General features: G+C 41.2%; 1 protein-coding gene across 1 annotated transcript in view; it reads left to right on the forward strand.

Annotated features, from left to right (window-relative positions):
* SEL1L2 (SEL1L2 adaptor subunit of SYVN1 ubiquitin ligase) overlaps positions 1-14,658 on the forward strand; it is a 122,990-nt gene that overhangs the window by 57,677 nt on the left and 50,655 nt on the right. The window contains exon 2 of the mRNA XM_017876675.1: positions 6,137-6,299. Within this exon, the coding sequence (XP_017732164.1) occupies positions 6,137-6,299 (163 nt within the window). The remainder of the gene's footprint in view (positions 1-6,136; positions 6,300-14,658) is intronic.

Genomic DNA, 14,658 nt, shown 5'->3' on the forward strand with positions numbered 1-14,658 from the left:
TTTTTTTTTTTTTTTTTGAGACGGAGTCCCGCTCTATCACACAGGCTGGAGTGCAGTGGCGTGATCTCAGCTCACTTGTAACCTCTGCCTCCTGAGTTCGAGGGATTCTCCCATCTCAGCCTTCCAGGTAACTGGGACTACATGCGCATGTCACTCCTCAGATAATTTTTATATTTTTTAGTAGAGACAGGGTTTCACTATGTTGGCCAGGCTAGTCTCAAACTCCTGACCTCAAGTGATCCGCCTGCCTTGGCCTTCCAAAGTGCTGGGATTACAGGAGTGAGCCACTGCACCTGGCCAATAACAATTTTTTTTTTTTTTTTTTTTTTTGAGACAGAGTCTCTCTCTGTCGCCTAGGCTGGAGTGCAGTGGCGCGACCTCAGCTCACTGCAACCTCCGCGTCCCAGGTTCAAGCAATTCTCTGCCTCAGCCTCCTGAGTAGCTGGGATTACAGGTGCGTGCCACCACGCCCAGCTAATTTTCGTATTTTTAGTAGAGATGGAGTTTCATCATCCTGGCCAGGCTGGTCTGGCTAGTCTTGAACTCCTGACCTCGTGATCCACCTGCTGTGGCCTCCCAAAGTGTTGGGATTACAGGTGTGAGCCACCACACCCAGTCAACAAAATTTTTAAAGCAATTCACACTGGTTATCTTGGAGATGCCTGTTGCCCACGTCCTCATGTTTTTTTGGAATCCTGTGGCTCTGAGTTTTACTGTGCTATGCTCAGACAAGAGAATCTTTGCCAGACAGGGCCAAGAGCCGGGAGTCTTTGCCAGGCAGGGCTAAGATCCTGCCCCTCTGATATACCAGGCATCTCCTGCCTTCTGCTTGGAGAAACTTGTATCCCTTCCCTAGACCAAAAGCATCCCTTCTCCCATCAGGAGCATCTCTCTATCTACTTCACCTTCCAGATCCTTTCACAAAAACCAGCAGGGAATACGTTTTTAGGCAACTTCTGCCTTCTGACCTACCACCGCTCCTCAGCTAAGGAATAATATTAACAGATCTCGAATGCAGAGGTTAAAAAAATAAGTAGAATAAAACTCAAACTAATATGCCAACAAATTATATTAGCACATTATTTTTAAAATATAGAACATAAAAGTAATATTATTTTATTTTTTCTTGTTTATTCATGTACAGTACAAAAGCAAGCAGAGAAAATTTTACAGATGAAGGAGACCAGCTCTTTAAGATGGGCATCAAGGTTCTCCAGCAGTCTAAAAGCCAAAACAAAAGAAGAGTAAGTCTTTATACAGTGACCTCAGCCAAATTAAATTTCCAGGTTATGAAAAAAGAAAAATCCCAAATGTAGTTTATCATTAAAAGCTCACTGGGATAATGAGTAAGCGTATTTGCCCATAAGCTATTGTTTTTAAAAGGATCAAATTGAATTGAAAGAATCCCACAAATTATCACTATAAACAAACAGGAGAACTGCATGTGAGATTGCAGTACCCATATTAAGTGAAATTCAGAATGAAGACACTGACCTGAGCATTCATGCGGAAATATTGTTTTGGCTTTAATTTATTAGATAATTCAAATGAAATTAAATGCGTTATTTGAATTAGAGCAACTTGTTGTATTAAAATGCTTTATTCTGCCTGGGTGTTTGTACAGTATCTTATGATTTTCAAAGCACTTTCATGTATGTGATTCCATGTTATCTCCAGAACAGTAAGAAGAGCTTCATTTTTCCCCTTTAAAAAGTTGGAAACAGAGATTCAAACATGTTAAAGTGAGTTGAGCACAGACAGCTGAGAGGTGACCAAGCTGTGACCACATGGTCTTGTTCCCTATTCATTGTTTCTCTTATCACTTTTCTACCTTGTCTAAAGGGGAGGCAGCAATATCTTCTCCCTCCACCCCACACTTCCAGTGGAGAGGCACAACTTGTGGTCACACCTCAAAGCCTTGGGATCAAATCCTAGCTCTCTCATTTACTGGCTGTGTGCACTTGGATAAGTTACTCAACCTCTCTGTGACCTGGATAATACAATCGAGCTCTTACAATAGTGCCTGGCACTTAGTAACCAGGAAATACAGGTGTGTTAGTTTTATCTTGAGTCCACTAACTGGTAAGTTGAAGGTATGGGGGCAAAGAAAGCAAGGGTATTTTAAACCAATAATACAAAGTGTGGGCCCTGGCCAAGCATGGTGGCTCACACCTGTAATCCCAGCTCTGTAGGAGGCCGAGGCTGGCAGATAGCTTGAGGTCAGGAGTTTGAGACCAGCCTGGCCAATATGGTAAAACCCTGTCTCTACAAAAATTAGCCAGACGTAGTGGTGCGCACCTGTAATCCCAACTACTCGGGAGGTTGAGGGAGGAGAACTGCTTGAACCCAGGAGGCAGAGGTTGCAGTGAGCCAAGACCATGCCATAACACTGTAGCCCCTGGGTGACAAAGCCAGATTGCATCTCAAAAAAAAAGAAAGAAAGAAAAGAAAAGAAAGTATGGGCCCTGAACTCCCAACAAGGAGATATCTCTTGTATTCACACAGAATAGGCACACCAGTCACAGGCAAGCATCCCAGAGCTGTGGTAGCTAGCCCCAGACAGGGCAGCAACAAAGTCCATGAGTTCTTAAAACCCAAACCTTTGAAAAGTATAAAAATACAGAGGATAAGGAGCACTCAGCTATGATCCTGGTTATGACAACATCAACAACTTTCATTTATCAAGCACCTGCTTTGTGCTCGTTACTGTTTTAGGTACTTTACATGTGTAAATTATTCATTGCTCACAGTGATACTGTGAGACATGGATAATTATCCCCAAATTACAGATAAGGAAATAGAGAGTCAAAAAGATGATGTAATTCGTCCCAAGAGACAAGAAGTGAGGGAGTGGTTCAACCCATCCCAGCAAAATTCAGCCTCACATTGAATGTCTCACACTGAATGTCCCTGGGGGCTGTTATAATGAGGACGGGGTAAAATCAGATCCCAAAAATACAATCCAGCCTAATAGGAGCTCACCTCACTAACACGCCCACTGGCTAAATAAGTAAGAACAGAGCATTCTCCAGCAAGCCCAGCTAGAAGAAACAGACGTGGAGCGCCAGGCAGAGGCTGGTCCCTGAGATTTCAGATGACCCCCGACGATAGCATGGGAGCCCACACAAATAAGGGGCCCACTAGGTGTGTTACATCAAGTCCAAGGAAACCCTGGATTTGGCCCAATGGGACAAAATCACTCTGAGAAGGTCCCAGGTAACCATCCACTTAACCTTGAAAGGGATCTTCCTCTTTGGCCTAAAGAACAGGGAGAAGACCCAATCCTAATAGCAGACCATCCATCAGTGTGGGAACCTTCATGCCTACCTGGGTGTCATTCAGTTTCATGCCATTCTTACCAAGACTGCCCTGCCCACATCCTTGCCCCAGAACTCAGTCTCCTGACCGCCCCCCGCCACCTTTTTTTGAGATGGAGTCTCACTCTGCTGCCCAAGCTGGAGTGCAGTGGCACAATCTCAGCTCACTGCAGCCTCCACCTCCCTGGTTCAAGTGATTCTCCTGCCTCAGCCTCCCAAGTAGCTGAGATTATAGGGGCCCACCACCACATGCAGCTAATTTTTGTATTTTTAGTAGAGACAGGCATGAGCCACCGCACCCAGCCTCCTGACCCTTTTGAGTTGGTAGCAATGGAGAACTGAAATCTAATGGGCTCATAGAAAGAGATCTCAGGAGTTTGCGGGCAAGCTGGGTGAAGTTCTTGTGTCATCAGGATGGCCTGCTGTCTTCTTAAGCAAGTTACACCTGTGCAGCCATGCCTAAGCATAGGGCAGGTGGAGAAAAAAATGACTGCACACCCTCCTGACCAAAGGAGAAGAATTTCATTCCCGCTCATTCCTCTGTTCTATCCCCTCTTTCCTTTGCTACTTCCTGGGTTGGCAGGACAGATGTAAGATAGGTTAAGACTATCCTTTTGGCTCCTCCACACCCACATCCTGGACCAATTCGTTCGTTCATTCACTCATTCATTCAGCCTCTTCTTTTGTATGAGTAGGAAAAATCACTGAACAAGTTAGTGCTGTTAAAAGTACAGATATTAAGCAAGCATATGTCAGAGAGAACAAATTTGTCTGAGTGAGTCAGGAAGCCTCACTGACAGCTGGAGTGGTGGCCCTTCATTAAGAATCAATCCCCATCAGCAAAGAAGTTTTGAAGATAAGCCATTGTTTTATACCAAGTTTTTGGTGTGCCCTGCAAAAGCATTGAGACCTTCCTCCCCCATCACCCACCTAAGCATCCAATGCCAGACCCTGTAGAAATGATCCAGATAACTAACTAAATTGTCTTTTGGGATCTGCCCCTGCTGCCCAGCTTCTCCCACCTTTTTCCTCTTGGGGATTGCAGCCCATATCTTAATCTTACCTATCAGCAACTTTCTCCAGCCCTGGATCCTGCTTCTAGTATCCCTTATAGCGCCTTGGATTTTTCTCCTAGGGAACCCATATGCCCACACTGCCCTTGGAATGCAAGATACCTAGAAGGATTTGTTTTGCAGCCTGTTGCTGCCCTCCAGGTCCAGAGACTGAGTATAAAATGCTGGAGATACTAGGTGTACTACTGGAGGCCCCTGCAGCCTATCTCAGGTTTCTGTGCCCCGGTCCATGCTGGTGCTCCTCCTGTCCCAGTAGGCTATAGAGTTGCAGCAGGAAGCCACGTGACAGAAAGGCACAAGGGAGTCTGTATCCTGATGCCAGGCTCTCTTCCTGTTGCCTCTCCCTGGGTGCCAGACATTTGCCTTTAGTGACCTTGAGACCGTCTACCTTGTTTGCCTTCCCACCTCCAGAATTTCATCTTGCTTTGACCTGGGTTAATTTCTTTCTTGATCTCCTGAACTCCAGTTTTCTACCTCTTTTTGTTCCACTGGAGTACTCACCCTGTGTTTTGACATCCAGGACACTAATGCCTACCTGGATGTTTCTCTGTCTGAGGTCCTTCTTGCCTGGACTATTCTGCTCCAGCTTCTGCCCAAGAGCAGTTTATTTTAGCCTCAGCATGGATAGGCTGTACAGAAAGGTGAGTCTCCTGATTCTCCTGAGTCAGAAGCAATGGTAGATTTTTGTGGGATTTTTCCCTGTATTTGAGCCAAAGTCACAGGTAGAAGTTAATGCTTTCTGGTCTTTCTACCTTCAAAAAAGAAGTTATAAAAGTGAAAATAAATGCCTACACGTTTTGACCTTGCAAGACTCTCCATCACTTCGTATACCAATGAGGTCCAGGTGACTTCTGACTGGGACTCGAAGAGTGCAGTGTAAGGTAATCCTGTGGCAGCTATCATTTTAATCACTAAATGTTCACACCACTTACCACCTAATTATAGGAGAATAATTACCATGCTATAAAACTTTAGAATCAATGCAACAGTCCCAATAATAATAGCTAAATGTACTGAGTGCTTACTCTATACCAGTCACAATGCCAAGCACTTCCCACGATTGTCTCATTTAATCTTCACAGCAACCCCATGAAGTGGGTGCTGTAATACTATCCCCATTTCATAGATTACAGGGTCACAGAGAAGTTATATAACTTGGCTGAAGTTCTCCAACTAGTAAGTGGTGGGACCAGGATTTGAACCAGGCAGTCAGAATCTAGAGCCCCAGCCATTAAGGTTTTGTTTCACTATTGTTTTTCCAAAGAGTCTGACTTTGCTGTGTTGAAGAATATATTCTGTTTAGCAAATTATTTTAAGATATGAAGGGATCGTCATACTCCTGATAGCAACTTCCTAGAGGTTATATTCCAATTTTGATTATTCTTACATTTTTCAGAATTTATTTTATAAAACAAATATTCATAAATAATGGTGGTGGCCATGGGAGAGTTCCCTTTTTTAGGATAAGTTCCTCAGTTTTTCACTTTACTCAGTGGATAAGATGGTGTATCTTATATATTTCTCCTTTTTAGTAGCTTCATTGTTTGTGAGATATATTTGAAATTATAACCTTAGGACTGCTTTAGGAATGAACAAAATCTACTGATCTAGAGATGTAATGAACTTCACTAAACTGTATGACAATTGGTTCCTGCTTGTTAGAGAGAAGTAGTATGAATAGTATTGAAGAGGGAGAAGAAAATTTCATTTTTAAAAATCAAACTTGACTTCATATTCTTGAAACAGAGCCTACCTACTTTTTGCCAAAGCAGCTGACATGGGAAACTTGAAAGCTATGGAGAAAATGGCTGACGCTTTGCTATTTGGAAATTTTGGCATGCAAAATATAACAGCAGCTATCCAATTATATGAGTCCTTGGCTAAAGAAGGATCATGTAAAGCCCAAAACGTGAGTTTTGAAGGAAAATGAAACCTTAAATAGCTCTATCCTGAAATAACTATAGACAGCATGTGAAAGGAATTGAGCAATAGCATTCCAGCTCTGCTGCATGAACCCAGTCTAGGGAGGTTACCGTAATGCACTGAAACAGTGGTGTCAGGGCAGGAGTGCAGCAGAAGCCATCCTGGGCAAATTGTTCTAGCTCCATGTGTGACTTTTGGGAATGGAACAGAACTGCTTTCTAATCCGCCTTTCTATTGTCCATGACCATGTACATGTTTTCAGATAATTTGGGACTTCCGAACCCCCGACAGCTAAATTTTATATAAAATGTATTCACCTATATGAAGAAATATGAAACTATATATATATTATCTTAGGGTGATATGTTTGCATGATCTTTACATTTCAAATATTTTATAAGCTAAATGTAATTCCTTTTCTATTTTAATAAATGTATTCCATTTTATTCCAAGAATAACATCACCATTTCATAGAAAATCTGGAAAACAGGAGGAAAAAAGCTTTTTCCAAGCCAACCATCTTGATTCACCTACTGTTAGGACAGCTTTGTACTTCTGCTTGGCTTCTTTCTTTGTGTGTTTCTCTTTTTACATCATCCTAATCATGGGGCAATTGCATATATCATTTTGCTTCTGGCTACTTTCACTTAATGCTATAGCAAAAGCATATTTTCATGTTGCTGTAGTCTTTACTATGAAAACCTTTTTTTCTGATTATGGAAAAAAATCTGAGAATTCAGAAAGTATGAAAAAGAAAGTAAAGTTATCTAAAAGCTTTCCCCCCAGAGATCACATTTGTTACTATCCAGTGAAGTTCAGAAGCTAGACTTGGAGTCAGACAGACCTAAGTCTGAATCTACTCTTTCATTTGTTTATTGAATAAGCTACTTTACAAAACCCTTTCACCTTCCTCTGCATGAAAATTTGACCTTTGTTTCACTCTCTAGTTCTGTTTCCCTGGTGATCTGATAGGAATAAAATGCCAACTATATTTTTAGTTAACCTTGCTTCTGGTAGAAATGACCTCTGATTGGCAAACTGCCTTTGAATTGGGAGAAAAGATCATGAACTATAAATACCAGATGGAGGTAGTACTTCTTATGGACACTGTGCCTATGGAGTTGTCACATTGAGAATGAGGCTTTTAAGTGAGGGTGGCTCCTGCATCCACCCAATATGGGTCTCATCTCCTTGCATCTAAGCCATCTTCTGAAGGACCAAAGATGGTGGTTCCTGGAAGAATGTATGAACTCTGCTGTAAGAACTCCCACAGAAAAAACTGGGCCAGGTGCAGTAGCTCATGCCTGTAATCCAGCACTTTGGGAGGCCGAAGTGGGTGGATCACTTGAGGCCAGGAGTTCGAGACCAACTTGGGCAACATGGTGAAACCCCATCTCTACTGAAAATACAAAAATTAGCTGGGCATCATGGCACATGCCTGTAATTCCAGCTGCTTGAGAGGCTGAGGAGGAAAATTGCTTGAACCTGGGAGACGGAGGTTGTAGTGAGCTGAGATTGCACCACTGCCCTCCAGACTGGGCAACACAGCAAGACTCCATCTCAAAAAAAAAAAAACAACGAATTCCCACAGAAAAAAAGTCCAGATGCTGCCCTGTTGGCATACTGTGGTTACTATGCCGTACCTGTCTTCATACACTGGTGGCGACATAGCCCATGGGTATCCTGTGAGTCTGTATGTTTAGTTGAACCAGAAGTTGGACTGGAAGACCCCTGGTGGATGGGGCAACCTCACTAATTTTCATCTGTAAAGTTAAGATAATGATGAAACATTGGGTACTGCATCCTTCTGGTTCACTGCTATATCTCTACCATTTAACACAATGCCTGGGACAAGAATTATAAGTTGAATGAGGAATTAATTAATTAATTATAAGTGAATTTATGGAGTTATTGTGGGGATTAAAATAATGTGGGAAGACAGTTTCATACCTGGAACACTGTAATCTTTCATTATAGAGAAAGGAAATGTGGGAGGAGTGGGGATTAGGGAGATATTGGTCAAAGAATACAAGATTTAAGCAAGGAGAGGATATAAATAATATTATTACTCCAATATTATTCTTCTGGAATATTTTCCAAGACTCCATAGATTTTTTTTTTTACAAAAATGAGCTAATACTTTAGTCACTCCTTCCTAACTTGCTCTTTATTCACTTAACAATGTATCATAGATGTCTTTCCATGTTAATATATACAGAACGACATCATCATTTTAAATTATTTAAATCATCATCATTTAAATTAAGTTGCTGAATACTGCTTTTACATCAGGGACTCTTTCTTGAAATTGCATGTGAAATAATGCAATAAACAGATTTGTAAATGTTATAATAAAATATGAGAGCTATTAAGCCTTCATTCCCCATATTTGCTTAACCAAAAATATAAAGTTCCAAGATAGACCAAATGTTACCACAGATAACAGTTTCCTAGTTTCCTCCACTAAAAATGGTATCACTAAAGACCAAATGTTACCCTCACTCCCACCACTAAAAATGGCAACACCTAATTTCTTTCCAAACTATGTCAACATGAATTTTATATTCTTAGTGTGTGTATACATTAGTTAATAAGTCAACGATTGTTTCTTGGATAGCTACTACGTGTCAAACATAATGTAGTTAATGGGGAGAAAAAGATTACTAGGTCAGAGTCCTCCTAGGTCAATCTGAAATACAAATAATAGCAGCACAATTGAGGTGGACTATAGTTAAGGTACGTATAAAGTGCTTTAGTCACAGAAGAGGGTCTGGCTAGTTCTGCCTAGGGCAGGTAAAGAGTGTTTCAAGGAAGAAGTGACATTTACACTCAGTCTAGAATATTGGATAAAGGAAATATCAAAGACTTCACTTGTTTGTATATAAATAAAGCATTTGATACAAGGTCGAAATATTAATTACTCCCAGAAAAGAAGTTCCAAACTTACATGAATGGTTCCTAAAACACATGGATTTTAGAGTTGAAGTTGGAGTTTTACTCTAGGTAATGTGGTTATTGCATCTAATTTGTGTTACTTTAGCTAATGTAGTTACATCTAGTCAGTTACATCTAGCTAGTGTTACTCTAAGTAGTGTGGTTATCACATGGCCACAAATATCCTCAAATCCCAGTTAAGTGACCATCAGTTGCTTGCCATTTTTTGTTTCTTTTTTTGCCTTTGGTTTTAAGGAGAATCTTGTGGAAGAATGTAATTGGCTGAGTGCCAACCCAGTGCCAGGAGGAACAACTCTAAATGTCTAACCACTGGTCACGAATTCTTACAGTCATCTTTGCAGAGAAAAGCAGGCATTGTTGAGACGGTACTCTAAGAAATGTACAGTTACAGACTTCAGGGTGGCATAGTGTGGTGGCAGAGAAGAGGTTCCCAAATCAGAAGTTCTGACCATATGTGAGTCCATATATTCTACCACATAGCTCTTCCATCTTTTGTTTATTATTTTAGTATCTCTGAAGAAGTTACTTCTCTAAACCTTGGGTTTCCCAAACCTGTATCTATTATCTTAGGGTAAAAAGAGATTGATAATAATACCCACATTACTTCACAAGGTTGCCATAAGAACTAAAAAATATCTTCAAGAGTCCTTAGCAAATGTTAAAGAACATTAATGAATACTGTTGTGTAATAATTTTAGTCTCAGCAGCATTGTCTTTGGGGTCAGTTAGTTCTGGCTTTACATCTCAGCTCCAGCTGGCCCCTAATGACTTGTCCTCTCTGGGGCTCAATTTCCTCTTCTGTAAAATGGGGATATTTACTTAGATATGTGTGTTTTGGTCTCAAGGAGAATCAGAAGACAGAAAAGGAGTGAGGACAAACTTATGGCCCAAAAGGCTGACATTGACCTGGTATGCAAAATGCAGCTGAACAAGTTTGTTGTCGTTGTTGTTTGTTTTGGTTTGGTTTGGTTATTTGAGATGGAGTCTCGTTCTGTTGCCCAGGCTGGAGTACAGCGGAGTGATCTTGGCTCACTGCAACCTCCACCTCCCAGGTTCAAGAGATTCTCCTGCTTTCAGCCTCCTGAGTAACTGGAACTACAGGCTGTGCCACCACAGCTGGCTAATTTTTGTATTTTTAGTAGAGAAGAGGTTTCACCATGTTGGCCAGGCTGGTCTCAAGCTCCTGACCTCAGGTGATACACTCTCCTAGGCCTCCCAAAGTGCTGAGCCACCACACCCGGCCTCTGTTTATTAAAATACTAAAATACTATGAAATTGATTGATTTAAAAGTATCTGCCCAACCCTCTCTTATGCCCTCCCTGACATCTACCCTTATTCCTCACTAGAATTCCCCAAAAATTCCCATGATCTAGCAAGCATAGTGTTAACATCTGGATAAGCAGGGAGCCTCCAGGATCCTGCCCCCAGCACTATAGCTGGATTAAATTCCAGTGCTTTGATGGATTCAGTTCTATATTTTGACTATCATCCCTGTCACCACTATAGCAAAATCTGTTTCCAATAGCAAGTCCCCTTGCAGTTGGTGTATTTCCTTGTGCAAAGAACAACTTGTTAAAGAGATTCTGTGCCACAAACAATAGTTTGATGGCTGGTTGCTAGGACCAGACTGGCCACAGGCCATCCTGACCACAGCTCTCTAATAAGGCTGGCCCAGTGACCACCTTTCTTCTTGGGTTTTTTGTGCCAGCCTGGTACAGAAATCCTGCCCGCACTGCTGGAAGTGTTGGGAACTGTGAGGACAACATAGCAACAGAAATGTGGGTAAAGAAACTGGAGAGAGAGAGAGAGAGAATGAGAGAGAGACAGCGAGACTGAGAGAAGAGAGAATGAAGACATCTACTGTCTCTGAGGGGAAAGGGAAGAACAATCAGAAATACTGAAATATAATAGATGAGAGGAGCCTGGAGTGCCAGAGGTCTGGTAGGGACCCTATTTAACAATAACAAGAACAAAAACATAGGAATTCCTATTAAAGTGTCTCCAGTTAAGGAGACAGAAAGGAAGAAATGCAACTTCTGGCTATGTACAAAGGAAAGCTGGATGGAGGAAAGGAGGCATAATTACTTTTTTTCATGCACCTTCAGTGGTTTACCTTGCAAAAATTCAAATAAACTGAAGGAAATCCAGATAAGGGCAACAAAAGCAATTAAGGTTATAAACAGAGTCCATTAAATTGATTTTCAGAGATTTTGTACCTTTCAAATAATGAGAACTATTAATTAACGGAATAGTCTTCATGAAAATGGTGGAAATAGAGGAAATTTCAAACAATCATACCCTAGAAGATGTCCTATAAAATATTACACTGTACCAAGCTGGAGGTAGATTAGTTATATATTTTCCTATTTCTCATTTCTCATCCAGGAAGCAGAAATTAGAATTATAAAGACTCACTCTCTCCTTAATATTGATGAACTGTCCTCAATAGGAAATTTGTTAATTTGCCAAACAAGAAGGTTGGATGAAATCTCATTTGCTTTAAGAGTCGAAAATGGCCAGACACGGTGGCTCACGCCTGTAATCCCAACATTCTGGGAGGCTGAAGCAGGGGGATTGCTTGAGCCCAGTATTTTAAGACCAGCCTGGGCAACATGATGAGAACCCTGTCTCTACAAAATTACAAAAATTGAAATTAGCTGAGCATGATGGTGAATGCCTGTGGTCCCAGCTACTTGGGAGGCCAAGGCAGAAGGACCACTTGAGCCCAGGAGGTCAAGGCTGCTGTGAGCTGTGTTCACACCACCACACTCCAGCCTGGGCAACAGAGTAAAACCCTGTCTCAAAAAAAAAAAAAAAAAAAAAAAAAACCAAAAAATTGATCAGCCAGGCATGGTGGCTCATGCCTGCAATTCTAACACTTTGGGAGGCTGAGGCGGGAAATCACTTGAGCCCAGGAGTTCAAGACTACCCTGGGCAACATAGTAAGGCCCTATCTCTACAAAAAAAAAAAGTATTAGCCAGGAGTGCTGGCACGTGCCGGGATGTGCCTGTAGTCCCAGCTACTTGGGAGGCTGAGGTGGGAGGATCACTTCAGCCAAGGAGGTCGAGGCTGCAGTGAGCCGTGATCATGTCACTACACTCCAGCCTGGGCAACAGAACCAGATCCTGTCCCTCAAATAAAAAGAGAAAGAAAGAAAGAAAAAAAAAAAGAGAAATTACTCATTTGCATTGTATTGCCCTTAAAACTTAATTTAATAGTGGTGATCTCTAAGTGTGGTACTACTATATGTGGTGATTATGTTCTGGGTTTATTTGTTTTTGAGACAAGATCTTGCTCCATTGACCAGGCTAGAGTGCAGGGGCACAATCATGGCTCACTGTACCCTCAAACTCTTGGGCTCAAACAATCCTCCCACCTCAGCCTCCCAAGTAGCTAGGACTGCAAGCACAGGCCACCACACCAGGCTAATATTTTGTTAATTTTTTTTTTAAAGACAGGATCTCACTATGTTGCCCTGGCTGGTCTCAAACTCCAGGCCTCAAGTGATCCTCCAAACTCAGCTTTCCAAAGCACTGGGATCACAGGCATGAGCTACCTATTTTCTTTCTAAAAATATTCCTCTGTTTTTTTTCCTCTAAATGTTTTATTCATGGATATGTATTACCTTTGATATCAGAAAAAAAAATATTTAACTTAGATGTATACACTTCCTTGGTTACATAGTTTAAAATAGTTTTGCTGTGGATTATAAAAAAAATTCATTCTATCATGTAAAAATAAACATCACTGACACATAAAAGAGAAAGATATGAGTGTTTGCCTATTTTATCATGCTTTATGATTCTATAATAATTCTATTTTAATGGCAAAGATTCCACATTTTCTTTATTTATTCTAAATTTAAATTATAGAGCCGGGTGTGGTGGCTCATGCCTATAATCCCAGCATTTCAGGAAGCCGAAGTGGGTGGAGCACTTGAGGTCAGGAGTTTGAGATGAGCCTGGCCAACATGGTGAACCTCCGTCTCTACTAAAAATACAAAAATTAGCTGGATGTGGTGGCACACGCCTGTAATTACAGCTACTTGGGAGGCTGAGGCAGGGGAATCACTTGAACCTGGGAGGCAGAGGTTGCAGTGAGCCTAGATGGGGCTACTGCACTCCAGCCTGGGCAACAGAGTGAGACGCTGTCCCAAAAAAATTTTTTAAATTAAAATACAGAAGCATTTCACAGAGGGACTATAGGTTATTAGCACTGTGCTACTATAGAAAAAAAAATATTTTTAGTATCCACCTAATGATCATTTTGATAATTCTAGAATTACCTGCATTGAGCATTTCTTCTTGATGTTAATGCTCTTTTTGTATTAAGAGTACAGATAGTACCTGAGTTGTTCATTAGGGTTGATTCACACTTGTTTGGTATGCAATTTGAGCTAAAAGTAATGATCACAGGTGCTTTCAAGTTTCATGCAGTAATTAAAGGAAAATTGCTTAATCTTTTTTCTCCTTTAATAATAATTTCTTATATAAAAAGTAGAAGGAGGAATATTTAATGCTTAAATTGTTATCATGGAACTTGAGTAATTTACTTTGGAGTACAGTAAAATATTTGAACTTAACTCTTAACTCTGTTAATTTAAATCCCAGCCACTGTAACAATTCCTTAAAAACACAGCATAATGGTTAAGTTCAGAAACATGTCTTACAGGGGCCAGGAGCCCTGGCTCATGTCTGTAATCCCAGCACTTTGGGAGGCTGAGTCGGGCAGATCACTTGAGGTCAAGAGTTCGAGACCAGCCTGGCCAAGATAGTGAAACCCAGTCTCTACTAAAAATACGAATAATTACCTGGGTGTGGTGGCGCATGCTTGTAATCCCAGCTATTTGGAAGGCTGAGGCAGGAGAATCGCTTGAACCCAGGAGGTGGAGGTTGCAGTGAGCCGAGATTGCACCATTGCATTCCAGCCTAGGCGACAAGAGTGAAACTCTGTCTCCAAAAAAAAAAAAAGGAAAGGAAAAATAAACAAGTCTTACAAACAATTTGCAGAACTTGACCTTTACAAACCACTGATAGTGTCATTGGTATCATCACTATTATGTAGCTTCTCTTTCAATTCACAACATTTTTCTTTTCTGGATTAAGATTTAATCATTCTGTAATCCATATCATTTTATCTCACCTTTATCTCAGAAAAGGACCAAATACTAAACTTGGACTAAAGTTGGTAAGTGACAATGCCCAAGTATTAAGGTATAGGACAGGCCGGATGCGTTGGTTCACGCCTGCAATCCCAGCACTTTGGGAGGCCGAGGCTGGCGGATCACGAGGTCAGCAGATTGAGACCATTCTGGCTAACACGGTGAAACCCCATCTCTATTAAAAAATACAAAAAAAAAAAAAAAAAAAATAGCCGGGAATGGTGGGG

This window comes from Rhinopithecus bieti, unplaced genomic scaffold (genome assembly GCF_001698545.2).
Source record: "Rhinopithecus bieti isolate Rb0 unplaced genomic scaffold, ASM169854v2 scaffold_10620, whole genome shotgun sequence".
Taxonomy (NCBI): Eukaryota; Metazoa; Chordata; class Mammalia; order Primates; family Cercopithecidae; genus Rhinopithecus; species Rhinopithecus bieti.